General features: G+C 32.6%; 1 protein-coding gene and 1 long non-coding RNA gene across 2 annotated transcripts; both read left to right on the top strand.

Moving 5' to 3' along the window:
- Positions 1 to 838: 838 nt before the first annotated feature.
- LOC129376746 (golgin subfamily A member 6-like protein 22) lies at positions 839 to 26948 on the top strand. The gene is made up of 20 exons (XM_055056329.1): positions 839 to 888; positions 1135 to 1206; positions 1339 to 1451; positions 1639 to 1737; positions 1814 to 1919; positions 2036 to 2092; positions 2585 to 2674; positions 3080 to 3205; positions 3615 to 3698; positions 4000 to 4146; positions 19103 to 19186; positions 19486 to 19632; positions 20148 to 20231; positions 20716 to 20862; positions 21383 to 21466; positions 22128 to 22253; positions 23505 to 23651; positions 24747 to 24893; positions 25139 to 25285; positions 25915 to 26948. Exons 2-20 carry the CDS (start codon positions 1149 to 1151, stop codon positions 26262 to 26264), a joined length of 2343 nt encoding a protein of 780 aa, XP_054912304.1. The 5' UTR covers positions 839 to 888; positions 1135 to 1148; the 3' UTR covers positions 26265 to 26948.
- LOC129376747 (uncharacterized) lies at positions 16327 to 18097 on the top strand. The gene is made up of 3 exons (XR_008607814.1): positions 16327 to 16531; positions 16665 to 16721; positions 18028 to 18097. It is a non-coding gene; the product is annotated as an uncharacterized LOC129376747 (long non-coding RNA).
- Positions 26949 to 27009: the final 61 nt, after the last annotated feature.

Here is a 27009-nt window from a genome sequence, read left to right on the forward strand (position 1 = left end):
TTTGCATATTTGTTGCATATTCAGAAAAATATTGTAAATATGAAATTGATTAAAGAGGCAGAAGATGCACCAGCAGTGTCATGTTTTACTTATCTAAGGAATATTAAAAAGTAAAATTTATCAAAAAATAACTTTATTATGTAAAGTTTTTTTTTTCAAATAAATCTCTCTTCCAACTTTTAGTAAAAACAGACAAAGACTAATGGAAGCATACACACACACACACACACACACACACACACACACACACACACACACACACACACACACACACAAACACCCACACACACACACACACCCACACACACACACACACACGCATGCATATCAGATTCTAGAACGAGACTCATTTTGTCATGAATTCTAAATTTGTATAATTTAGTAAACATAAGTCCTGTATATGTACTGTTTGTGTGTGTGTGTGTGTGTGTGTGTGTGTGTGTGTGTGTGTGTGTGTGTGTGTGTGTGTGTGTGTGTGTGTGTGTGTGTGTAGGTGTGTGTATGGGTTTAGGTTAAGAATTTTTATGGTCTATTCACTGACGTGAATAAAACCAACAGTTTTCATTTAGATTGAGGCGCCGGACGCCGTTTTCTAGTCTCAGTCTGAGGAACTGGAAATTTAACTGTTTGAAACTTTACTGGTCAAATTAGTTATTATGTTGCTGTAGTGTGAAAATTAAACTTTTATAACGTATTATTATGATAAAATACATCTCATGTATATGTTACACAATGTTACCATAGGGCAAAATAATGGAAAATAAACCATAAACTGTCGTGGACACGCCTTGGTTCGTCACAGAGCACAGAGGTTAAAGTTCAAATCAGAGCACTTTGATCCACTGCTTCATGTTGGAGTTTATTCAACAACTTTCCTTTGCAGAGCAGGTATGAATGTCTCTTAATTTGCTATGCAGTTCTTATTTATATATTTATTATTTAAATTACAGGGTTTTACAATGAAATTTAAAATTTTCTAACAGTAACCAGTTTTTGTCAAATGCAGTGATTCTCATAAATATTTAAAAACTTAAGAAATATACATTTTACAGACGATTATCAGATTTCAGACACATTTTAGAAACTTTAAATACTTTTATTGTTTTGAAGTTGTAACAGTTTTTTCCATCGCAGGTCTCCTGATCGTCATGTTTTATAAAACTATTTATGTTGCTGTGTCTGTCCTGGCTGTGACCACATTCACATGTAAGTCTTATATATGGATATAAATATATACATAAATGTAAATAAATGTTGAAATGATCTCAGTATGGATTGTATTGGATTTTTACTCTGATTAGTTTTAAAAGTCAGATTTTTTTTCATTGTTTTTCTTAGACTTAGACGTTTATCCAAAGGATGTTTTGGCAAAAAACTATAAACTCAGCCGAATGTCACCATCACAACAGGAGGTTTTGGAAAAGGTGACACAAGAACCAGAACCTGAGAAGGTATGTAAATATAACACTTTCAAATCTCTTGTTTGAAATTTGTTTGAAATTTGAACTGAATTTTTTCTTTTTTTATCAGAATATTATGAACTAAATTGAACTCATCTCATCTTATCCAGTTATGTTCTTCAGTGAATATTTCTCCCTCCTTGTTCTCATCGTTCTCCTCATTCACATTATTTCTCAGGTAAACCAGGAAGAGCTCAGCCTTATGTCACCATCAGCAGAGGATCAGCAGGAGGTTCTGGACAAGATGAAACAAGAACCTGAACCTGAACCTGAACAGGTTTGTAAATATAAGATTTTCAAAACTCTCAACTTGTTTGAAATTTTAACTGAATTTTTCTTTTAACGTATTTCAGATTATGCACCAAGTTCAAGAAGACGAAATTATCTTGACATATTCAGTCTTTATTACACCTGTCCCTCCTTCTGTTGTCATCCTTCTCCTCATTCACTCATATGTAGGTGAGCTATGATCTTAGCTTGGCTTTAATCAGAGAGGATTTCTTGTTCTTAATAAAATTAGACTTCATTTATTCTGGGCATTTGTTAAAGTAAATAACATTGTGTTGTTATTTTAGTTTACATAGTGGCATTTTCTTCCTCTGTCACCATTGGGATCATCCTTGTTGTTAAAGGTAAGTTAATTCCTTATATTCATATTTACCTTAACAGTATTTTGTCTTTGACTCATATTTATCAAATTAAGTTAAAGTAATAATTTGCTTTATTATTAGAGCTTTTTTGATCTAAATGTCATTTTAAATATTATGTAGAAACTCATCAGTTAAAAATCAACTGTCTCAACAATCTGAATTTTATTTGATAAACAACATAACAGATATAATAAAAATGAGCTCAATGTAAAGAAAATAAGAGATTTAGAACTGATATCTATTTTATTCCCAAACGGAATAATTTGGATTAAAATTGATGAACAGATTTTGCAGCATTACAATCACTTCTAGTCTGACGGTAGTCATGATAACCTGTGAGACACAGTGCTTTTATTTCTAAATGTTCCACAGTGATAATTATACATATTCTATTAATCTCTGTCATATTTTGAAAGTTGGATTACAAGATATTATTTCTGTAGTGTTAAAGTTTGTTTCACTTTTCTACAACAGTCAGGAAAGATGAGCAGAAACAACAAGGTACAAATAAAGAGGAACAAGATAACCAGGAGAAAGAGGCTCATAAGATGAAAATAGGAAAAGGTAAAGTTCAACATTTCATGCCAAAAGTGTTCAAAGAAATTCATAATATTAGAGAATGTCCTACATAAAATCAAAACCTTTTCTGTGAAATTATAATTAATCAAGAATTGCCTGGTATTGTAAAACTTTATTAATGACATGCATGGGATCAAATCCAATTTTAATCAGAATTTTAAAGTCTAAATTCTTGACATCAGAGATGGATAATTGAGATTAAATGCAGAATGTTTGATGCTATCAAACTTGAATCAAACAATCTGTGAAGCAAGTCGGTCACTGCTCTCCTTATGCATTTCTATGGGCAGGCCCCAATTATCATGATTATTATCATGAACAAATGACTGTAAATATTCTTGTAATCAAAGAATTGAGGTTGGAAGTTTGTATGTTTTGTTTCCCAAACAGAAAAGATCAATAAACTGACATATAAAAAGAAAGAAACAGAACAGAAAGAGAATCAGTTAAAGACCAGACTTGCTGATCGAGAAGATGAACTGAAAACATGCAAAGAAGAACTGGAAAAGGCAAAAGGTAACCTCAGACACAAAGTTTAAATATTTAGTTATGGATGAATTAGTTACAAAATACAGAATCTGGGATTGTAACAGTTTATTAATGATTTGCAGGTTTTCCTCAGTGTATCATAAGCCTGGCGGGCCACCAGGTGGGGCTTTACCTGTTCCCCCGCCAGAATTATTTTTGATTATTTTATTTAAGATTTTTTTCAGTGTTTGCATTTCTAACACTTTCTCTCTGATGATCAGGTGTTTATCTTCCAATATTTCAATTAAATATAATTATCAAGTGATATTTTTAAATTTATATTTCATTTCAAATTTTCACTCCTCCAAACTCAGGTTATGGTTATTTTCTGAACATTTGATAACAATATTTTATTTAAATTGTATTTTTACGTTTGTATCTTTTGTTTCCAACACAGTAAAGAATTTTAGCCTGACAGAGAAAATAGAAGAACAAGAAGAGAAAGAGAAAGATTTCATCTCCAGACTGAGAAATGAAAGAGGTAAACTCAAAGGAAACAAAATCAAACTGGAAATCTGAGATAAACAATAAAGTATTGGACACAGAGCTCCATGAAATCAGAATATTTTAGGTTGGAAACTAATTTGTGACAGACATTGAACTGATGTCCAGGACATTTAATGGAAAATAAAATAGAAAATGATGAATATTATGTAGAATTTAGGTTTTCCTCCAGACTAACTTGTCTTTATTTACACTCTGGTTTAATAATATTTTGATAATATGATGATGAATTATTGATTCTGCTAAACGTAATTCATTATGTTTTGTTTCCCAAACAGACGAGATCAATAAACTGACCGAACAAATGAAACAACAAGAACAGAAAGAGAATCAGTTAAAGTTCACACTTGGTGAAAAAGAGAAAGAAATCAATAAGTGGAAAAAGGAACTTGAAGAATGTAAAGAAGAACTGGAAAAGGAAAAAGGTAACCTCAGAGAAAAAGTTTAAATATTTAATGTCACAGTTAAATCAGTTATAAAAGACAGATTCTACAATTCTAACATTTGGTGATGATTCAGCAGAACTACATTTGTTTTTTCTAATTTTTTAAAATAGTCAGAGAAGAATAATTTAGACTACACAAATCATAAAACAATTCCTCTGATGTTTTTTTTTTTAAAAAAAAAGAAAAATAGGTGAACGCTAAATCTTCAGAAAACTGACTGCAGTATGTAGATATTCTGATCATATTCTGAGTGTCTTTTAAATGTTATATCTTTATTTCCATCAACAGATGAGAACCAGAAGCTGCAGAACAAAGTCAAGACTGAACTGGAGAAGCAGAAAGATCAGCTGCTGCAAAAACTGAAAGACGTTGAGACGAAGAGGAAGGAAAACAAAGAGGAAGTTCAGAGAGTGGATAAAAAAATAACTGAGAGAAAAAACTCTGATGGTGATGATCATGATGTGTTATTAGGAGAAAAAGAAGAACTGTTAAAGTCTCAGTGGAAACTGGATGAGGAGAAGAAACTTTATGAAAGACAGATACTGACCATAGAGAAAGCTTTGGAACCTATAGAGATACATATGATGAGAACAATGGAGAAAAACAAGAATGTTTAGAAAATAACAAGAAAATGTGTCTAAAACAGAACAAAGGACTGAAAAACTATTGTGAAGTGACTGATCAGCAAGATTTATTGAACTTGATTATTATTGGTTCTGCTTCTCTTTAGTGTTTCAGCAACATTTTAAATCTCCTCTCAGACCCACTGTCTGCTTCAAAAAGGCTTTTATTATTTTACAATTTATGATCTGATTCTAATGAAATAATAACAGCAACAACCAGAATATTTAACCAGGAACCTAAACTATTCAAGATGAAATTAACTGATGCAACATAGACAATAAAACAACAACTGCTGAAGACTGAATCAATAATATTATTTTGTTAAAAATGTCAAATGTAAATAAAGGTTTTAACATCAAATGTATAATTGTAAAGCTCATATCTCCAGTTCAGGTTATTGATCATGTTAGATGCTTATTAAGCTGTTTAGTAATTTGTTTGCATATTTGTTGCATATTCAGAAAAATATTGTAAATATGAAATTGATTAAAGAGGCAGAAGATGCACCACCAGTGTCATGTTTTACTTATCTAAAGAATATTAAAAAGTTAAATTTATCAAAAAATATCTTTTTTATGTAAAGTTTTTTTTCAAATAAATCTCCTCTCTTCCAACTGTTAGTAAAAACAGACAAAGACTAATGGAAGCCTACACACACACACACACACACACACACACACACACACACACACACACACACACACACACACACACACACACACACACACACACACACACATGCATATCAGATTCTAAAACGAGACTCATTTTGTCATGAATTCTAAATTTGTATAATTTAGTAAACAAAAGTTCTTTATATGTACTGTTTGTGTGTATGGGTGTGTGTGTGTGTGTGGGGGGGGTTGTGTGTGTGTGTGTGTGTGTGTGTGTGTGTGTGTGTGTGTGTGTGTGTGTGTGTGTGTGTGTGTGGGTTTAGGTTAAGAATATTTATGGTATATTCACTGACGTAATGAAAAACGATTACAAAACTGTAATTATACAGTTGTAGTATTTAGTAATAAAATATTTTATTTTAGTAGATATCATTATGAGTAAAATGTATTTCATGTATTTTTGTACATGAAATAGATGAAGATGATGAAGATGAAGGCCTTGTATGTTTTCTTTCTTTTCTGTATAACTGCTGCTTTCCTGCCAGTTGGGAAGCAGCAGTTATACAAGAAGCCACTGGGAACTGGATGCAGTGATACTTCAGTGCCCTCAGGCCTTCAGCGCAGCTGATTGGCTCACCAGATATCAGCTCCACCAATCCCTGATGAGGCCTCCTGTTTCAAATCCTCCAGTTCCAGAGAGAAGGCTGATTTTTGGTTGAGACAGTTTGACTCCTGGGATCATGAGCGCCCCCTGCCATGAGCCAAGAGAACTGCCTGCATCACCTCAAATCTGTTGTCTGCCGTTTCTGATCACTCCTCAGCACAGGCATTATGTTACACACACAGTTGGTGACAAAAAAACACTGCATACTATGTAAATAAGCTGAATTATGGAAAATCAGTTTAATTAAATGTTTTGTATCCATTTCATTGGCGACGTACAGATGTGAGATGTTGATCAATCCCAGGTGAAGCTCAGCTCACTGTTGCTTCACCAACTTCCCTTCCAACCATCTGAATGTGAAATAATGCAAAAACACAGCGATTCAAAAAAAAAGTAATCAAAATTGTTCAAGGTAAATGAAAAATCAATACTTCGTAGTACAAATCGCCAGGTGAACATAGCAATTTAAATTATTTTATCATTATATATTATTTTATTTTTCCATGATGACATGTCAGAGATGTAGACATAATGTTCTGAAAAACCAGATCTATAATCCTGAGCAGAATAGAAACTGAGGTCATGACTATAAAAATACAGAAAAACTAATTCTGACAAACTGAGAGCTACTTGAGATCACAGTAAACCAAAAGCAGAATGTGATGATCTTATCATAAAACTATAAATATTCCTTATTTTGTGTCATGGGAAATATTACAATAAGGTCACATCTGATAGTCACTGACATCCTGAAAGGGATTAAATACGATATTAACTCAGATTTTCTTTCCAATAAAACAACAAGGAGGCATAAATTGTTTTTAGTTCTGTATTTTGTTCAAATTGTAAACTTGTAAATGTTTATTGATATTGAAGGTTTCTAAGAGCAACATGTCTGCAGTTCATAAAAGTTAGAATCTGTTTCTGCACATTTACATTTTGTTTCATTTTGATGCATAGTTTAAATATTAACCAGGTATTGATCTCTGCACCACAATAAAACACTAATCAGTCCTTGAATCTCTGCATAAATTCAGATGATTTCCATGAGTGTATAAAACATCTGCTGAGTTTTGTTTAAGTTTTACTCAGAAATTAAAACATATCCAGGACATTAAACCTGGAATATCAATACACTAAGTTCTTAATAATGTTTAAGACATAATCATAAACATTATTATTATTATTGAAACAAAAACTGAGAAAAATGACAGAGCCATGAACCAACTTGTATTCAACAATATGTTAACTATGTTTTATTGTGTAATTTTTCTACACTGTATTAACAAATAAATCAGTTTTTTCTTTGCTTCTTGGTTTTGGATTATTCATTAAATAAGTTGTGTAAATGAAAGCAGGTCTGCCCATCACTCTATAAAACATGAAATATTTTGTCAAAACTTTAAAAAGTTTGTGAATTATCCTGTTGTTACTGGTCCATGTTTAATGTGTAACACTGTTTAATGTTTAATGTGCTATTCTTGGTGAAATCAGTCATTTATATTTGACCTAAATTAAGATTTCTCTGTTTGCAAAATTATCTTGATGAATGAAAACTTTTTCAAATCTTTTACAAAACTGTTGGGCTTTATTTACTCAAAATGTTATACTGGGATTTTTCACTGTGTTGAAACAGAACAATAAAAATAATATGGCAGGTTAAGTGTAATTTATTGCAGGACTTTGTCCCAGTTTATTATTGTGGTCTCAGGTTGTCTGAGGTGAGCATCGAGAACACGATCGCTAAGCTCTAAAAAGGTTTAGTTTTGTCTAGTTAGCTGCAGCTATTCAACAAAATCCAGTTTCATGTTTCATCTTGTATTTCTGTTTCTTCTCAGGTTGATTCCTGCTGGTGCTTCAGCGTTTCAACGTCCTGGTTCTGTCCTCCTGGTTCTGTCCTCCTGGTTCTGTCCTCCTGGTTCTGTCCTCCTGTTGTCATTGAGGCTGTTTTTTGTTTTAATATCTGGTGGATTCTCCTCCTCTGTGTTTTCTGCAGTTCTTCTGCTGGTGAGTTTCATTGTTTTATCTTTTAGTTTAGAATCCACAAATTATTTTGCTTTTGGATTTTTCACTGCAGAAAGAAAATGACACATCTGTGTAAACTGGTTTGCACTTCTGCATTGTTGCAGGTTTACTTTTCATGTTTTGATATTTTTCAGTCTGTTTATTCTATTGAATGGTAAATAAATGCTTTTTATATGAATCAGTACACATATGTAATTGTTTCCATCATTTTGAATAGAAGGGATTGTTCTATTCAAAGAGAAAATGTCTTTGCCATCATCATTTGTGGCTTATTGTTCACTTCTCTCCAGATAATATTTCAGCTGAAATGGACCAAAGCAACTTCCTAGAATTGATCCTGATAGGAGGAGCTGTTGCAGTCGCTATTGGTGTTACTGTTTTTATCTGTTTAAGTAAGTTATAGTTGTTGAATCTTAGTTTTGCTACAGCTACCTTTTTTGAGTTAAATTTAAAAAATGAAGAGTGTTAGCTTTGTAACAATGCAATGAAATGTTTATCTCATTATGTCTTTGTTTTTCCATGGCAGATAATAGGTCACGGCAGAACAGCCGCCAAGACATTGAGTCGAGCCCCGACCAATCAGAGCCTCTCACCGGCAGGAGTCCTGCAGAAAGAGAAAATAGACAAACTGAGACAAGCAGTAAGTTCAGCTAATATTATATGTGAAAGAGAAACATTTGATGTAAAAGATTAACTAATTAAAGAAGAACAAGATGATGAAATAAATCCATCATGAATAGCAACTGATCTGAGTGGTGAAAATGTTGCCACTCTTTTTTGTATTTGAGTAAAATTTAATAACTTTTGCAAGAAATTACAAATGGGTTCATTGGACTGTTGGCTGTTTTGCATCAAATTTCTCTGTGATGATATAATCTCTAGATTGTTTCCAATAGCAGGTGAGAATATAAATCAGCAGTGAGTTGAGACTGAATTATTGAATAACTTAAAGTAAACAAAAACAATAAATTAAAGCCAATCATTCAATGTAAAAGGTTAATTAGTTTAAAAAATAATACCTGATAGATTTTCTGTGAAATTTAGGAAAATTCATCAACTATCAACATGTGATTGTTCAGGATTTTTTAAATGTTTTTGAACTGAATATTCAGACACAACTTCTCTTGAAATTTACAGACTTATTGATCTGTTTGTTTTATTGTTTTGCATCACATTTTGGTCTTAATTTCATGTCATTTTTGCACTAATAGATGGGAACGCTGAGCTTCAGAGGGACAACAAACTGTTACTTGACACACTGCATGCAGTAAAACATGAACTGGAGGAGCAGAAAAATCAGCTGAACCAGAAACTCAAAGATGTTGAGACTAAGAGGAAGGAAAACAAAGAGAAAGTTAAGATGGTGGAGAAAAGATGTGAGTGAGAAAGAAAAAGTTGGTGAGAAGCTGATATTAACTGTAAAGAAAAGCTGTTACAGTTTACTGAGTTGTTGTCAAAATGTTTTGATAACAACCACAAGTTTTTTTGTGCTGCATTCAGATATATAGAAAATGTTTACATGTAGAAAGCAATAGTGTTAGCTTTTTAAAATGAAAATGAAATGTTTGTCTGTTATGAAGTTTTTCTTTTTAATGACAGGGAAACAGTCAATACAGTCCCTGGACCTAAAGCTTGAGGCAGCAGGTGATGGAGAGCAGCCTCACCAAACCACGGATGAAGTGAAAAAGGAAAATGAAAACCTCACTGAAACCGTAGAGGAGAAAACCAGTAAGCCACCAGAGATGATAAGTAAAAGGGAAATGTTTGAAGTTCGATTAGTTGAAAAAGGAAACGTTGTTAGATTCCCAGCGGAAATTGGAAAATAAATGAAATATGACTTGCCAAGTGCCGCATTTAGTCAGAACTGGACTTTACAATCTGGATGATTAATTTGTTTCTCAGTTATTTTGTAACTGAGTATAATTTAATCAGGACATGAATTTATTACAAATTACAAAGTGTACTGATATCCATTTAACTTTGATGTTAAAACAGAAACAAGTCAACATTAAATGATGTTTCATGTGAATATTGTTTCCAGAAACGGATAATGAGGAATAAGGAGAGGATTTAAATCCTCTGCTGATAAGGATTTAAATCAGCAGAAGAAAACATTAAAAACTACAAAATAAAATTAATTTGTTAATTAGTGAAATTAACCAAAAATCTGACAACCAAGAAGATAAACATCAAAGAAATGGAGCCTGAATTATTGAATAACTTTAAATGGGGATAATAAATCAAAGCCAATCACTTGATGTCATTTATTAATCATGTTCACTACATTTCTAGTGAAATTTGTAAAATTTGATTACTGGTCAAATTGTGTCCCAGATTGATCAGATTTTTAATAGTGATGCTTTTTTTTCTGCTTCTTTTTCTGTTTAGTTTTTTGTTTTTATAACAGTTTAATAGAGAAACAGCTTCTGATAGGACTTTCAGATATCCTGATTTTATTATTACTTTATTTTCCATCACCTTTTGGTATTTAAAAGTTTCTCCTTTTCATTAATAGATGAGGACAAACGGAAGAGGAAGGAAAACAAAGAGGAAGTTCAGACTGAGGAGAAAAAAATAACTGAGAGAAAAAACTCTGATGATGATAATGAGCTGATATTAGGAGAAAAAGAAAAACTGTTAAAGTCTCAGTGGAAACTGGATGAAGAGAAGAAACTTTATGAAAGACAGATACTGAACATAGAGAAAGCTTTGGAACCGATAGAGATGTACATGATGAGAACAGAGAAGTAAAATGAGGAGTTTTAGAAAATATGATCAAATGTAAGTTAAACGGGACAAAGGACTAAAGAAACAAATGTGGAAAGAAAGATTCACTTGAACTAAACTTGGATATTAATGTTTCTCACTTTGTGTTTCAGCAGCAGTTTTGAATCAGTACTTTGAGTCTCACTGATCACCTTTTTATTGAGTTTATAGATTCCAGATTTAATTCTGGAGAAACACTGGAGTCTTTAAACGGGGATGCAGCTGATTGTTCACTTCATTTTGATTGTTTTTCATAAAATATAATTCATGGTTAAATATAAATCAAGGTTTTAAACCGAATATAAAACTCACCATATCAGGGACATTTAGGATTCGATTACAACAACGATTTTGCATTAGGCTAAAAAAAAAATCATTTAACATGTCAGATGCATATTAAGCTGTTTTGTAATTTGAGTTTTTTAATATTAAGATATTTAATGATGTTCTCTCTTTTGAATACATGTCCTATTTTGTGGGATCAAGTTAGATTTTATTCCCAGAAATTTTGTCTTCATATTTAATTACAGAATTGCTAATAGAAGAGAAGACAGAAAATGTATGACAAGTTAATGAATAACAAATATTGTATCAAAAACAATTGTTTATAAAAGTTCTGAAAATTTTTAATAAAACTTCCAAATCAAAGACATATAAACTGAGGCAATGTACTTTGAAAATTACTTTTTCTTTCTTTTCTAAAGTCACAGGGGCAAATATGAGGGGGAACAAATTTCCCATGAGCCCCGTTCATTTACATAATTAATCATATTGTGATTTTAAAATGATTTTCAGCAGTAAAATTAAATGTATATATATATATATATATATATATATATCTAAATATATGTTTTTATCAATAGATATATATCTATATATGTATATACATATATAATACATTATATTTCCAAATATAGTAATAAAAATTTAATTAAAAGCAGCAGTTAGAACGTTTTATTTACCCAAAGTTCTTTGGACACCAGCAGATGATGTGTGTGCAGAGAATCGCTGTGAGCTTGGATGATCAGCTCAGGACGAAGCTCAGGGTCGTCTTCCTCCAAAAGAGGATGCCGGGTCGGGCCCTGGCTGGGGCCTGCAGGCTGACGGCGTCGCTGTCCATCTAGACAGAGAGAAGGTGGAACTGCTGAAACGCTGCACCATCAGAGACTTGTTGTGAATGCTTACCTATTGCCTGAGAGCGGTGAGAATGGAGGAGAGGTCTGGGAGACCGGAGGGGGATGATGTCGACGGCCAGCGGCTGGGTTGATGAAATAGAGTTATGACTGAACCTTGAGGGGCGGTCCAGGTTCCCCATGATTTAAGAAAAACAGGCCTGGAAATGGCCAAAGGGAAGGCACATAAATCTTGGATTTCTAAGAAATTTAAAGACCAAGCAGAGCTATGGGGACTTCAGGACAGAAGAACGGAGGCATTGAGAGCCAAGATCACTGACCTAACAGCCTGGTGTGAGAGAGTTATAGATGCAGAACCTGCAACGTCTCTGTGAGCATTCTGAAACTAATTTACTAGAATGGGAATGTCAAGTTTTTCTTGGTTTGGTTTCACTGTGCATTCCCAACTTGAAAAGGATGATCTTTTTTGTGAAATATAACTGGGGTTCACTCAAGGAGTCTTCATTTTAGTTATATTTATTTTTATATGATGCTCCAATCATACAGGTGAAAACCCTCAAAAGAAACAGAAACATCTAAATTACATTGTGAACTCAACAGGACAAATACACTGTGAAAACTCAAAATACATTTCCACTGATTTAAATCATTTAATTCTACAGTATAATAAATATTAAGCATTTTATAGTAAAATTACACAAATAAATTAGCATTCTCTATCACTATTTGTTCTGCTTTAACTAATAAACACCAAGTGCATATAAATATATACATTTCTTTTTTTTCATTAAAACAATTAAACAGTTAGAGTCCATGTCAAACAATATTAGGAGCTTACCGGCTGTCCTTCACAGTTTTTTAAAGATTTGCACAGTTTGCACCTTGCATGCGATCAGCACTGTTTGTCACACATGCTGTGCCTCTCACTCTCTCAAACAAGAGTCAGAGGTCAGCCACACCTAAAATACACTTTTCCGATTGCCAGGAGATTGACTCCACCTGGTTCTCATCTGTAGCAGGCAGAGACAAAGAAGCAGCAAGAGGGGAGTGGCGTCTTGGCAGTTCACCAGAACAGGGATGGTGAACAAACACCTGCAGAGATAAGCTACATTAGGTGATGGATTTAAATACCGTTTTTACCCAATATTCATCAAGGAAAGATTTTTTATTTATGTCGCATATTTCTGGCAACAAGGCAATTTAAAGAGCTTTAGCAGGAAGTACAGAACCTATAGAAAGGCAAAAGTAAAATGCTAAGCTAAATATTGATTCCCCAAAAGAAGTTCATAGTTCTTAAAGTCACAGGGGATCGAGTATGTTGCCACTGAAATGCCAGGGAGCTGAAGGTAGAGACGGTTGAACGAATAATGAAGGTTCGGACCTTGTCACAAGGTTTTCGAGCTGTGCAGAAAGCGCCATGCCAATGTGAGGAACTTGAGAAATAACGTTGATTGGATGTTCAAATGGCCTGTGGGGAAGCAGAGTTAATGGCGAGTGCTAGATGATGCGATGAGGAAGGCTTAGCATGTGGGTGAACAGCAGCTTTAAAGATGGCAGCGTCGGGACGACGACGGCCGGGGCCTGCAGGCTCATCGAGCCTTGTTAGGCGCAGCTGGTTAATAATTCTTAAATTATGCCAAAAAGCTCCTAAAAAGGTGGGTTTACACTAGATTTAAAAGACTTTTGATTTGGCTGTGTTGTGGTATTTTCTGAAATTCTCAGGGTTTGTTGTGCATGTGGCTGAATGATGCTTTTGTTTGGTTCTGGGGAGGCAGAGCAGATCAGAACCAGAAAACCCAATGGACCAGTAGGATGAAACGACAGCAGATGTTTAATGCGTGGAGATGCTGGAACAATCAGAGATTTATGAACCTGCAGCGTTTCTGGTCTGCTCTCTAAGCTGTGCTGGACGATGGGTGACTTTAGAATGTGCTGCGTCTCCCAGGTTTTAATTAAGACGCTGCTGCATTCAGAAAGGCAAATACAGATAAATGCTTGGTTCACTGTTTTCATTTTGCACTGAGGGCAATGAGGTTAAGTTTGAATCGCTATGAGATGGACATGTCTTCATATAGTGGGGTCCTGTGAACCTGTCCCTCACCACTCCGGCCCCCCAAAAAATCGGAAAGAGGGTCGAATAAGACAAGATTCTTGCTGAATCTGAGAAGAAGACCAGAACGAGTCGGCATCGGGGGCTGGTGTTCTGCTGGGAGGCCGAATAACTGATCTACCTGCTGGAGGGAAGGAGGTTTCTCTTTCAGGCACCAGTTTGGAGTTGCAGGCTCATTAATTATTTAAAAAGACAAAATGGTTTTGTATGTTTGTGTATCAATCAGTTTTTCTTCTCTTCAGGTACCAGTACATCTTAAAGGGCCAGTGGTGCAAATGGAAATGGAGCCTCATTGGCCTTTGGTGTTTTAATATCCATTATCTCTGTCTGCTTATACAGGTGAACATAAGTCACTGTTACTAATATAAAAAAAAATTTTGTAACAAGTACCTAAAAAAAATGAACACATAAGGCTTTATTTCCTATAAAACTACAGGAAGTTTTGTAATTAAGATCTTTATTTTTAGTAACATATCAACAGTGGATAAAAACATAAATATCTGTTTTTACACATTTACATTTTAGTTTCACTTTCAAACTGACTGGTTTAAGGTTTACACATTAAGTGTTGCTCTCTGCACCATTATAAAACGATAATGGGTCTTTAAATACATCATTTTGTTAAACATTTACTCATTTTACAGCCAGTCCAAAGCAAATGAAACATATTTTGGACACAAGATTGGGAAAAAAAGACAAAACCTTTGACGTTTGAGAGCATCCAAGGATTATAAATCCTGGTTCAGGTTGTCAGAGAGTTTTATACGTCTTAAAGTGTCAGATAAATATTCTGACCAAAGGTTTTCAGTGAAGAACAGAATGTTACTATAACACAAAGAGGGATTATGCAATAATAAGTTACTAAATGAATTAAAGTCAATACAAAGTTATTATATGGGTAGAAATGCAAACAGGTGTGTGTGTAGGTGTGTGTGTATGGGTTTAGGTTAAAAATTTTTATGGTCTATTCACTGACGTGAATAAAACCAACAGTTTTCATTTAGATTGAGGCGCCGGACGCCGTTTTCTAGTCTCAGTCTGAGGAACTGGAAATTTAACTGTTTGAAACTTTATTGGTCAAATTAGTAATTATACAGTTGTAGTATTTAGTAATAAAACTTTTATTTTAGTAGATATCATTATGAGTGAAATATATTTCATATATTTTTGTAGGATGTTACCAAACACTAAATAAACCATAAACTGTCGTGGACACGCCTTGGTTCGTCACAGAGCACAGAGGTTAAAGTTCAAATCAGAGCACTTTGATCCACTGCTTCATGTTGGAGTTTATTCAACAACTTTCCTTTGCAGAGCAGGTATGAATGTCTCTTAATTTGCTATGCAGTTCTTATTTATATATTTATTATTTAAATTACAGGGTTTTACAATGAAATTTAAAATTTTCTAACAGTAACCAGTTTTTGTCAAATGCAGTGATTCTCATAAATATTTAAAAACTTAAGAAATATACATTTTACAGACGATTATCAGATTTCAGACACATTTTAGAAACTTTAAATACTTTTATTGTTTTGAAGTTGTAACAGTTTTTTCCATCGCAGGTCTCCTGATCGTCATGTTTTATAAATATTTATGTTGCTGCGTCTGTCCTGGCTGTGACCACATTCACATGTAAGTCTTATATATGGATATAAAATATACATAAACGTAAATAAATGTTGAAATGATCTCAGTATGGATTGTATTGGATTTTTACTCTGATGGGTTTTAGATTTCAGATTGTTTTTTTTTCCATTGTTTTTCTTAGACTTAGACGTTTATCCAAAGGATGTTTTGGCAAAAAACTATAAACTCAGCCGAATGTCACCATCACAACAGGAGGTTTTGGAGAAGATGAAACAAGAACCAGAACCAGAACCTGAGAAGGTATGTAAATATAACACTTTCAAATCTCTCAACTTGTTTGAAATTTGTTTGAAATTTGAACTGAATTTTTTTCTTTTTTTTTATCAGAATATTATGAACTAAATTGAAAAAGATGAACTCATCTCATCTTATCCAGTTATATTCTTCAGTGAATATTTCTCCCTCCTTGTTCTCATCGTTCTCCTCATTCACATTATTTCTCAGGTAAACCAGGAAGAGCTCAGCCTTATGTCACCATCAGCAGAGGATCAGCAGCAGGTTCTGGACAAGATGAAACAAGAACCAGAAACTGAACCTGAACCAGAACCTGAACCAGAACCTGAACCTGAACCAGAACCAGAACCTGATGTGGTATATAAATATAACATTTTCAAATCTCTCAACTCATTTGAAATTTGAACTGAATTTTTTGTTTTTTAAAAGGTTCAGGTTATGCACCAAGTTGAAGAAGATGAAATAAATCCCAACATATTTAGTTGTGTTGTTAATTGCACCTGTCCCTCCTCCTGTTGTCATCCTTCTCCTCATCCACTCATATGTAAGTGACCTTTGCCCTCAGGGTGAATAATCTGCTTAACCTTTAATCAGAGAGGATTTCTTGTTCTTAATGAAATTAGACTTAATTTATTCTGGGCATTTTTAAAGTAAATAACATTGTGTTGTTATTTTAGTTTACATAGTGGCATTTTCTTCCTCTCTCACCATTGGGTTCATCCTTATTTTTAAAGGTAAGTTAAGTCCCAATATTCATATTTACCTTAACAGTATTTTGTCATTGATTCATATTTATCAAAATAAGTGAAATAATTTGCTTTATTATTAGATCTTTTTTATCTAAATGTTATTTTGAATATTATGTAGAAACTAATCAGTTAAAAATCAACTGTCTCTATAATTTCTCTTGGTCCAAAATAATTTCCAAAACTTTTCACCTCTCCTTTAACTCAACACATAGCTTGAAGCAAAATATGATCAATGGTTCCATCTGTATTCAGCCCCTTTACTACAATCCCCCAAAATAAAGTAAACTTTTCATTACCTTCAGATTGGCTATAAATATGCAGGTGAGGCAGAAGGAACTGATAGGGGGCAGTACTGAGCCCCATGGGGTATAAAGGGCAACAGGTTTCCTTCTTCTATGAATTGAAAAGATAAAATAGACAATCAATTCAGCATGACTCTGATCAATGTACAGACAGGAAAACTATTGACATGTATTTGTTCTACAATCAGGATTTAGTTGAAGAGCTGCAGACAGAAATATGGAATAAATAAATGTCAAACCTGCTATTCCAGAAATGCAGTAGCAGGTGATCTGGTGACAACACGTAATGTTTTCAGTTACACAGAAAACCCAAATTAAATCACACATTACTCTATAAACTCCATCTCAATGGAAAACATGATGGTGGGAAAAACAAGCAGTAGGTTTGCATTTTCAGAAACAAATGAGCTGCTCAGGGTTTATAATGGATGGAGCAAAACATCCAAACATACAACCAGGTATGTGTCACAACGGCCTAGTCAAAAGCTCACACATAAACTTAGTGCTCAGATCCTTTTCATTGACTCTCCATTGGACCATGAAACCTAAATAGTTAAATAGTTACAGCAATTTATCAGTCCAAACATGATAAAATAACTAATGCTGAGATTTGATGATGATTTTCAGACTGAAGGTTTGAACATGATCTGATTCTCTCCATATCACAGTTTTCACATCTAAAACCAGATCCAGACTGATTCACATTATTAATACACTTTAATATTTCTATTTTGTGAAAACTCAGCAACATTCAGGTTTAGAGCTTCTTTGACATTTTAAACAAATAATAAAGTGACTAAGATAAAAACTTAAGCCTAGAGCCAAACCTGCAACCACAAATCTTTTAAATGATCTGAATTATATTTGGTAAATTCTCCTCCACAGTAACATATCTTCATTTACACTCGGTTTTAATTATAATTTGAACATTTGATTATAAGATATTGTTTCTGCTAAACTGAAGTTTGTATGTTTTGTTTCCCAAACAGACAAAATCAATAAACTGACCGAACAAATGAAAGAACAAGAAGAGAAAGAGAATCAGTTAAAGACCAGAGTGGTGAACGAGAAGATGAACTGAAAACAAGCAAAGAAGAACTGGAGAAGGCAAAAGGTAAACTCAGACAAAAAGTTTAAATATTTAGTTATGGATGAATTAGTTACAAAATACAGAATCTGAGATTGTAACAGTTTATTGATGATTCAGCGAAAGAACAAAATTTGTTCTGCCTCATTTTTAGACTGGATGAATAATAATAATAATTATAATAATAATAATATTAGTAATATCATCATCATCATCATCATCATCATCATCATCATCATCATCATCATCATCACCATGAACAAATGACTGTAGATATTCTTGTAATCAAAGAATTGAGGTTGGAAGTTTGTATATTTTGTTCCCCCAACAGACAAAATCAATAAACTGACCGAACAAATGAAAGAACAAGAAACAGAGAGAGAATCAGTTAAAGACCAGAGTTGGTGAACGAGAAGATGAACTGAAAACAAGCAAAGAAGAACTGGAGAAGGCAAAAGGTAACCTTAGACAAAATGTTTAAATATTTAGTTATGGATGAAATAGTTACAAAATGAATCTGGGATTGTAACAGTTTATTAATGATTTGCAGGTTTTCCTCAGTGTATCATAAGCCTGGCGGGCCACCAGGTGGGGCTTTACCTTTTCCCCCGCCAGGCTTATTTTATTTAAGATTTTTTAAATGTTTGCATTTCTAACACTTTATAGTTGATGTTCAAGTGTTTATCTTCTAATCTTTCAATAAAACATAATTATCAAGTGATATTTTCTAATTTCTTGTCAACATTAAATATTTTCATCAGGAATAAAAATATTGAGGTAATTCAGTTTGATTTGACCAAATGTAAAAGGATTAGAGGAAAAGAACAAAGTTGTGGTGGAGTTTAGGGTTTAAATTTATATTTCACTTCAAACTTTCACTCCTCCAAACTCAGGTTATGGTTATTTTCTGAAACATTTGATGACAATATTTTATTTCTGTTTTATTTTTACGTTTGTATCTTTTGTTTCCAACACAGAAAACAATTTTAGCCTGACAGAGAAAATAGAAGAACAAGAAAAGAAAGAGAAAGATTTCATATCCAGACTGAGAAATGAAAGAGGTAAACTCAAAGAAAACAAAATCAAACTGGAAATCTGAGATAAACAATAAAGTATTGGACACAGAGCTCCATGAAATCAGAATATTTTAGGTTGCAAACTAATTTGTGACAGACATTGAACTGATGTCCAGGACATTTAATGGAAAATAAAATAGAAAATGGTGAATATTATGTAGAATTTAGGTTTTCTCCAGACTAACATGTCTTTATTTACATTCTGGTTTAATAATATTTTGAACATTAATTATAAAATATTGCTTCTGCTAAACGTAATTCATTATGTTTTGTTTCCCAAACAGACGAGATCAATAAACTGACCGAACAAATGAAACAACAAGAACAGAAAGAGAATCAGTTAAAGTTCACACTTGGTGAAAGAGAGAAAGAAATCAATAAGTGGAAAAAGGAACATGAAGAATGCAAAGAAGAACTGGAGAAGGCAAAAGGTAACCTTAGACAAAATGTTTAAATATTTAGTTATGGATGAAATAGTTACAAAATACAGAATCTGGGATTGTAACAGTTTATTAATGATTTGCAGGTTTTCCTCAGTGTATCATAAGCCTGGCGGGCCACCAGGTGGGGCTTTACCTTTTCCCCCGCCAGGCTTATTTTATTTAAGATTTTTTAAATGTTTGCATTTTTAACACTTTATAGTTGATGTTCAAGTGTTTATCTTCTAATCTTTCTGTAAAACATAATTATCAAGTGATATTTTCTAATTTCTTGTCAATGTTAAATATTTTCATCAGGAATAAAAATACTGATGTCATTCAGTTTGATTTGACCAAATGTAAAAGGATTAGAGGAAAAATAACAAAGTTGTGGTGGAGTTTAGGGTTTAAATTTATATTTCACTTCAAACTTTCACTCCTCCAAACTCAGGTTATGGTTATTTTCTGAACATTTGATGACAATTTCTGTTGTATTTTTGCATTTGTATCTTTTGTTTCCAACACAGAAAACAATTTTAGCCTGACAGAGAAAATAGAAGAACAAGAAAAGAAAGAGAAAGATTTCATCTCCAGACTGAGAAATGAAAGAGGTAAACTCAAAGGAAACAAAATCAAACTGGAAATCTGAGATAAACATTAAAGTATTGGACACAGAGCTCCATGAAATCAGAATATTTTGAATGTTTATTAGAGAACCTTTCAACCAATATAGAGGACATTTAATGCACAATGAAAGAATTTAGGCTAAGAAAGAAAATCATTAGAAAACAGCAACTGAACAAAAACAAACGACTGCAGTTTGAAGATATTCAGATTATCAGAGTTACGAACAGAAGAGACAATTTAACTTGATGTTACTCAGAACAAAAGTATTAAATTGAGAATAAAACAAATCAATGATAAAAGAGATCAGTTATAACATTTGATTGGGTCTAAATATAGATTTTATTTTACTATTTCATTTTCCTCCAAGTTAACACGTCTTTATTGACACTCTGTTTTCATACTTTGAACATTAATTATAAAATATTGCTTCTGCTAAACGTAATTCATTATGTTTTGTTTCCCAAACAGACGAGATCAATAAACTGACCGAACAAATGAAACAACAAGAACAGAAAGAGAATCAGTTAAAGTTCACACTTGGTGAAAGAGAGAAAGAAATCAATAAGTGGAAAAAGGATCTTGAAGAATGCAAAGAAGAACTGGAGAAGGCAAAAGGTAACCTCAGACAAAAAGTTTAAATATTTAGTTACAGATGAATTAGTTACAAAATACAGAATCTGGGATTTTAACAGTTTATTAATGATTTGCAGGTTTTTCTCAGTGTATCATAAGCCTGGCGGGCCACCAGGTGGGGCTTTACCTTTTCCCCCGCCAGGCTTATTTTATTTAAGATTTTTTAAATGTTTGCATTGCTAACACTTTATAGTTGATGTTCAAGTGTTTATCTTCTAATCTTTCAATAAAACATAATTATCAAGTGATATTTTCTAATTTCTTCTCAATGTTAAATATTTTAATCCAGAATAAAATACTGATGTAATTCAGTTTGATTTGACCAAATGTATAAGGATTAGAGGAAAAGAACAAAGTTGTGGTGGAGTTTAGGGTTTAAATTTATATTTCACTTCAAACTTTCACTCCTCCAAACTCAGGTTATGGTTATTTTCTGAACATTTGATAACAATATTTTATTTCTGTTTTACTTTTACGTTTGTATCTTTTGTTTCCAACACAGTAAACAATTTTAGCCTGACAGAGAAAATAGAAGAACAAGAAGAGAAAGAGAAAGATTTCATATCCAGACTGAGAAATGAAAGAGGTAAACTCAAAGGAAACAAAATCAAACTGGAAATCTGAGATGAACATTAAAATATTGGACACAGAGCTCCATGAAATCAGAATATTTTAGGTTGCAAACTAATTTGTGACAGACATTGAACTGATGTCCAGGACATTTAATGGAAAATAAAATAGAAAATGATGAATATTATGTAGAATTTAGGTTTTCCTCCAGACTAACATGTCTTTATTTACATTCTGGTTTAATAATATTTTGAACATTAATTATAAAATATTGCTTCTGCTAAACGTAATTCATTATGTTTTGTTTCCCAAACAGACGAGATCAATAAACTGACCGAACAAATGAAAGAAAAAGAACAGAAAGAGAATCAGTTAAAGTTCACACTTGGTGAAATAGAAAAGAAAATCAATAAGTGGAAAAAGAAACTTAAAAAATCTGGGATTGTAACAGTTTATTGATGATTCAGCGAAAGGACAAAATTTGTTCTGCCTCATTTTAGACTGGATGACTAATAATAATAATAATAATAATAATAATAATAATAATAATTGTAATATTATTATCATTATCATCATCATCATCATCATCATCATCATCACCATGAACAAATGACTGTAGATATTCTTGTAATCAAAGAATTGAGGTTGGAAGTTTGTATCTTTTGTTTCCCAAACAGACGAGATCAATAAACTGACCGAACAAATGAAACAACAAGAAGAGAAAGAGAATCAGTTAAAGACCAGAGTTGGTGAACGAGAAGATGAACTGAAAACATGCAAAGAAGAACTGGAAAAGGAAAAAGGTAACCTCAGACAAAAAGTTTAAATATTGTAAGGAAGGTCGCATCGCGAGATTTGTTGTTTTAAGTCTGTTTATTCTGTTCTTGACAGCTGGGGTTGCCTTAGCAACCAGTTCTAACAGCTGATCCGTTATGTTTTTACTGTAGTTGGATATGGCGCTCACCGCTCGCTGCACGGACATCGCTGAACGCTGTCCGTGCCAGAGCTAGAGGCCAGAAGCCACACAGTTCATTGTGGCAACAGCTCAGTTTTTGTTGTAATTCCTCCGTGTGCTGAAGGATAAAGTTTCTGCAAGACACCCTTCGTTTTTTGTCGTGTATCTTCAAGTACCGACACGCCTCCTTAACAAAGGAAATCAAAAAGCACGACAATATTTAGTTATGGATGAATGAGTTACAAAATACAGAATCTGGGATTGTAACAGTTTATTAATGATTTGCAGGTTTTCCTCAGTGTGTCATAAGCCTGGCGGGCCACCAGGTGGGGCTTTACCTTTTCCCCCGCCAGGCTTATTTTATTTAAGATTTTTTAAATGTTTGCATTTCTAACACTTTATAGTTGATGTTCAGGTGTTTATCTTCTAATCTTTCTGTAAAACATAATTATCAAGTGATATTTTCTAATTTCTTGTCAACATTAAATATTTTCATCAGGAATAAAAATACTGATGTAATTCAGTTTGATTTGACCAAATGTAAAAGGATTAGAGGAAAAATAACAAAGTTGTGGTGGAGTTTAGGGTTTAAATTTATATTTCATTATAAATTTTCACTCCTCGAAACTCAGGTTATGATAAATTTCTGAACATTTGATAACAATATTTTATTTAAATTGTATTTTTACGTTTGTATCTTTTGTTTCCAACACAGTAAACAACTTTAGCCTGACAGAGAAAATAGAAGAACAAGAAAAGAAAGAGAAAGATTTCATCTCCAGACTGAGAAATGAAAGAGTTAAACTCAAAGGAAACAAAATCAAACTGGAAATCTGAGATGAACATTAAAGTATTGGACACAGAGCTCCATGAAATCAGAATATTTTAGGTTGCAAACTAATTTGTGACAGACATTGAACTGATGTCCAGGACATTTAATGGACAATAAAATAGAAAATGATGAATATTATGTAGAATTTAGGTTTTCCTCCAGACTAACATGTCTTTATTTACACTCAGTTTTAATAATATTTTGAACATTAATTATAAAATATTGCTTCTGCTAAACGTAATTCATTATGTTTTGTTTCCCAAACAGACGAGATCAATAAACTGACCGAACAAATGAAACAACAAGAACAGAAAGAGAATCAGTTAAAGTTCACACTTGGTGAAATAGAAAAGAAAATCAATAAGTGGAAAAAGGATCTTGAAGAATGGAAAGATGAACTGGAAAAGGAAAAAGGTAAAAAGACACAAAGTTTAAATATTGAGTTATGGATGAAATAGTTACAAAATACAGAATCTGGGATTTTAACAGTTTATTAATGATTTGCAGGTTTTTCTCAGTGTATCATAAGCCTGGCGGGCCACCAGGTGGGGCTTTACCTTTTCCCCCGCCAGGCTTATTATTGATTATTTTATTTAAGATTTTTTAAATGTTTGCATTGCTAACACTTTATAGTTGATGTTCAAGTGTTTATCTTCTAATCTTTCAATAAAACATAATTATCATGTGATATTTTCTAATTTCTTGTCAATGTTAAATATTTTAATCCAGAATAAAATCAGTTTGATTTGACCAAAAATCAGTTTGATTTGACCAAATGTATAAGGAAGGATTATACATTCTTCCTTATACATTTAGAGAACAGCATAAGGAATTCTTTCTTATACTCCTCCAATCTCAGCATATGATTATTTCTGAAATTTAGATCACAATATTTTATTTAAATTGTATTTTTGCATTTGTATCTTTTGTTTCCAACACAGTAAAGAATTTTAGCCTGACAGAGAAAATAGAAGATCAAGAAAAGAAAGAGAAAGATTTCATATCCAGACTGAGAAATGAAAGAGTTAAACTCAAAGGAAACAAAATCAAACTGGAAATCTGAGATAAACATTAAAATATTGGACACAGAGCTCCATGAAATCAGTTACATTTTGAATGTTTATTAGAGAACCTTTCAACCAATATAGAGGACATTTAATGCACAATGAAAGAATTTAGGCTAAAAGAAAATCATCAGAAAACAGCAACTGAACAAAAACAAACGACTGGAGTTTGAAGATATTCAGATTATCAGAGTTACGAACAGAAGAGACAATTTAACTTGATGTTACTCAGAACAAAAGTATTAAATTCAGAATAAAACAAATCAATGATAAAAGAAATCACAGTTATAACATTTGATTGGGTCTAAATATAGATTTTATTTTACTATTTCATTTTCCTCCAAGTTAACACGTCTTTATTGACACTCTGTTTTCATACTTTGAACATTAATTATAAAATATTGCTTCTGCTAAACGTAATTCATTATGTTTGTTTCCCAAACAGACGAGATCAATAAACTGACCGAACAAATGAAACAACAAGAACAGAAAGAGAATCAGTTAAAGTTCACACTTGGTGAAAGAGAGAAAGAAATCAATAAGTGGAAAAAGGAACATGCAGAATGCAAAGAAGAACTGGAAAAGGCAAAAGGTAACCTTAGACAAAAAGTTTAAATATTTAGTTATGGATGAATTAGTTACAAAATACAGAATCTGGGATTGTAACAGTTTATTGATGATTCAGCGAAAGGACAAAATTTGTTCTGCCTCATTTTTAGACTGGATGAATAATAATAATAATAATAATAATAATAATAATCACCATGAACAAATGACTGTATATATTCTAGTCAAAAAATTGAGGTTGGAAGTTTGTATGTTTTGTTTCCCAAACAGACGAGATCAATAAACTGATCGAACAAATGAAAGAACAAGAACAGAGAGAGAATCAGTTAAAGTTCACACTTTGTGAAATATACAAGGAAATCAATAAGTGGAAAAAGGATCTTGAAGAATGCAAAGAAGAACTGGAAAAGGAAAAAGGTAAAGTATTATAAGCCTGGCGGGCCACCAGGTGGGGCTTTACCTGTTCCCCCGCCAGGCTTATTATTGATTATTTTATTTAAGATTTTTTTAATGTTTGCATTTCTAACACTTTATAGTTGATGTTCATGTGTTTATCTTCTAATCTTTCAATAACATAATTATGAAGTGATATTTTCCATTTTCTTGTCAACGTTAAATATTTCATCCTGAATAAAAATATTGATGTAATTCAGTTTGATTTGACCAAATGTATAAAGATTGGAGGAAAAGAACAAAGTCGAGGTGGAGTTTAGAGTTTAAATATATATTTCATTGTAAATTTTCATTTTCTTCTAATCTCAGGTTTAAATATTTAATGTTACAGATAATTTACTCACAAAAGACAGATTCTGTGATTGTAATATTTTTTTTGATGATTCAGCAGAACTACATTTGATTTTCCTCATTTTTTATAAAATAGTCAGAGAAGAATAATTCAGACTAGACAAATCGTAAAATAACTCATCTTACGTTTTCAAAAAACTTTAGGTGAACGCTAAATCTTCAGAAAACTGACTGCAGTATGTAGATATCCTGATCATATTCTGAGTGTCTTTTAGATTTTATATCTTTATTTCCTTCAACAGAGGAGAACCAGAAGCTGCAGAACAAAGTCAAGACTGAACTGGAGAAGCAGAAAGATCAGCTGCTGCAAAAACTGAAAGACGTTGAGACGAAGAGGAAGGAAAACAAAGAGGAAGTTCAGAGAGTGGATAAAAAAATAACTGAGAGGAAAAACTCTGATGATGATGATGATGATGATGATGATGATGATCATGATGTTTTATTAGGAGAAAAAGAAGAACTGTTAAAGTCTCAGTGGAAACTGGATGAGGAGAAGAAACTTTATGAAAGACAGATACTGACCATAGAGAAAGCTTTGGAACCTATAGAGATACATATGATGAGAACAATGGAGAAAAACAAGAATGTTTAGAAAATAACAAGAAAATGTGTCTAAAACAGAACAAAGGACTAAAAAACTATTGTGAAGTGACTGATCAGCAAGATTTACTGAAACTAGATTATTATTGGTTCTGCTTCTCTTTAGTGTTTCAGCAACATTTTAAATCTCCTCTCAGACCCACTGTCTGCTTCAAAAAGGCTTTTATTATTTTACAATTTATGATCTGATTCTAATGAAATGAAAACAGCAACAACCAGAATATTTAACCAGGAACCAAAACTATTCAAAATGAAATGAACTGAAGCAACATAGACAATAAAACAACAACTGCTGAAGACTGAATCAATAATATTATTTTGTTAAAAATGTCAAATGTAAATAAAGGTTTTAACATCAAATGTATAATTGTAAAGCTCATATCACCAGCTCAGGTTATTGATCATGTTAGATGCTTATTAAGCTGTTTAGTAATTTGTTTGCATATTTTTAAAGACGTTTTTTAACGTTAAAAATAATTTTCAGTGTTTGTGTTGATCTTTCTTTAGAATACATGTCATATTTTATGTGTTTTAATTTGATTTCCACAGAAATTTGGTGCTTGTATTTAATTAATAAAAAGAAAATAATGTTTTGAATGATAGAACAAATTGCAGGACTAAAATATTTGGGAATTCAGAAAAATATTGTAAATATGAAATTGATTAAAGAGGCAGAATATGCACCACCAGTGTCATGTTTTACTTATCTAAGAAATATTAAAAGTAAAATTTATCAA

This window comes from Poeciliopsis prolifica, unplaced genomic scaffold (assembly GCF_027474105.1).
Source record: "Poeciliopsis prolifica strain line A6 unplaced genomic scaffold, Auburn_PproV2 SCAFFOLD044, whole genome shotgun sequence".
NCBI classification, from domain to species: domain Eukaryota; kingdom Metazoa; phylum Chordata; class Actinopteri; order Cyprinodontiformes; family Poeciliidae; genus Poeciliopsis; species Poeciliopsis prolifica.

Bases quoted from the DNA above. Each gene is read 5' to 3' on its own strand.
- LOC129376746 (XM_055056329.1), top strand. From the start codon at position 1,149: ATGTTTTATAAAACTATTTATGTTGCTGTGTCTGTCCTGGCTGTGACC. The intron at 1,920-2,035 runs GTGAGCTATGAT...TTGTTATTTTAG, and splicing joins CCTCATTCACTCATATGTAG to TTTACATAGTGGCATTTTCT. The intron at 20,232-20,715 runs GTAAACTCAAAG...TTTCCCAAACAG, and splicing joins CAGACTGAGAAATGAAAGAG to ACGAGATCAATAAACTGACC.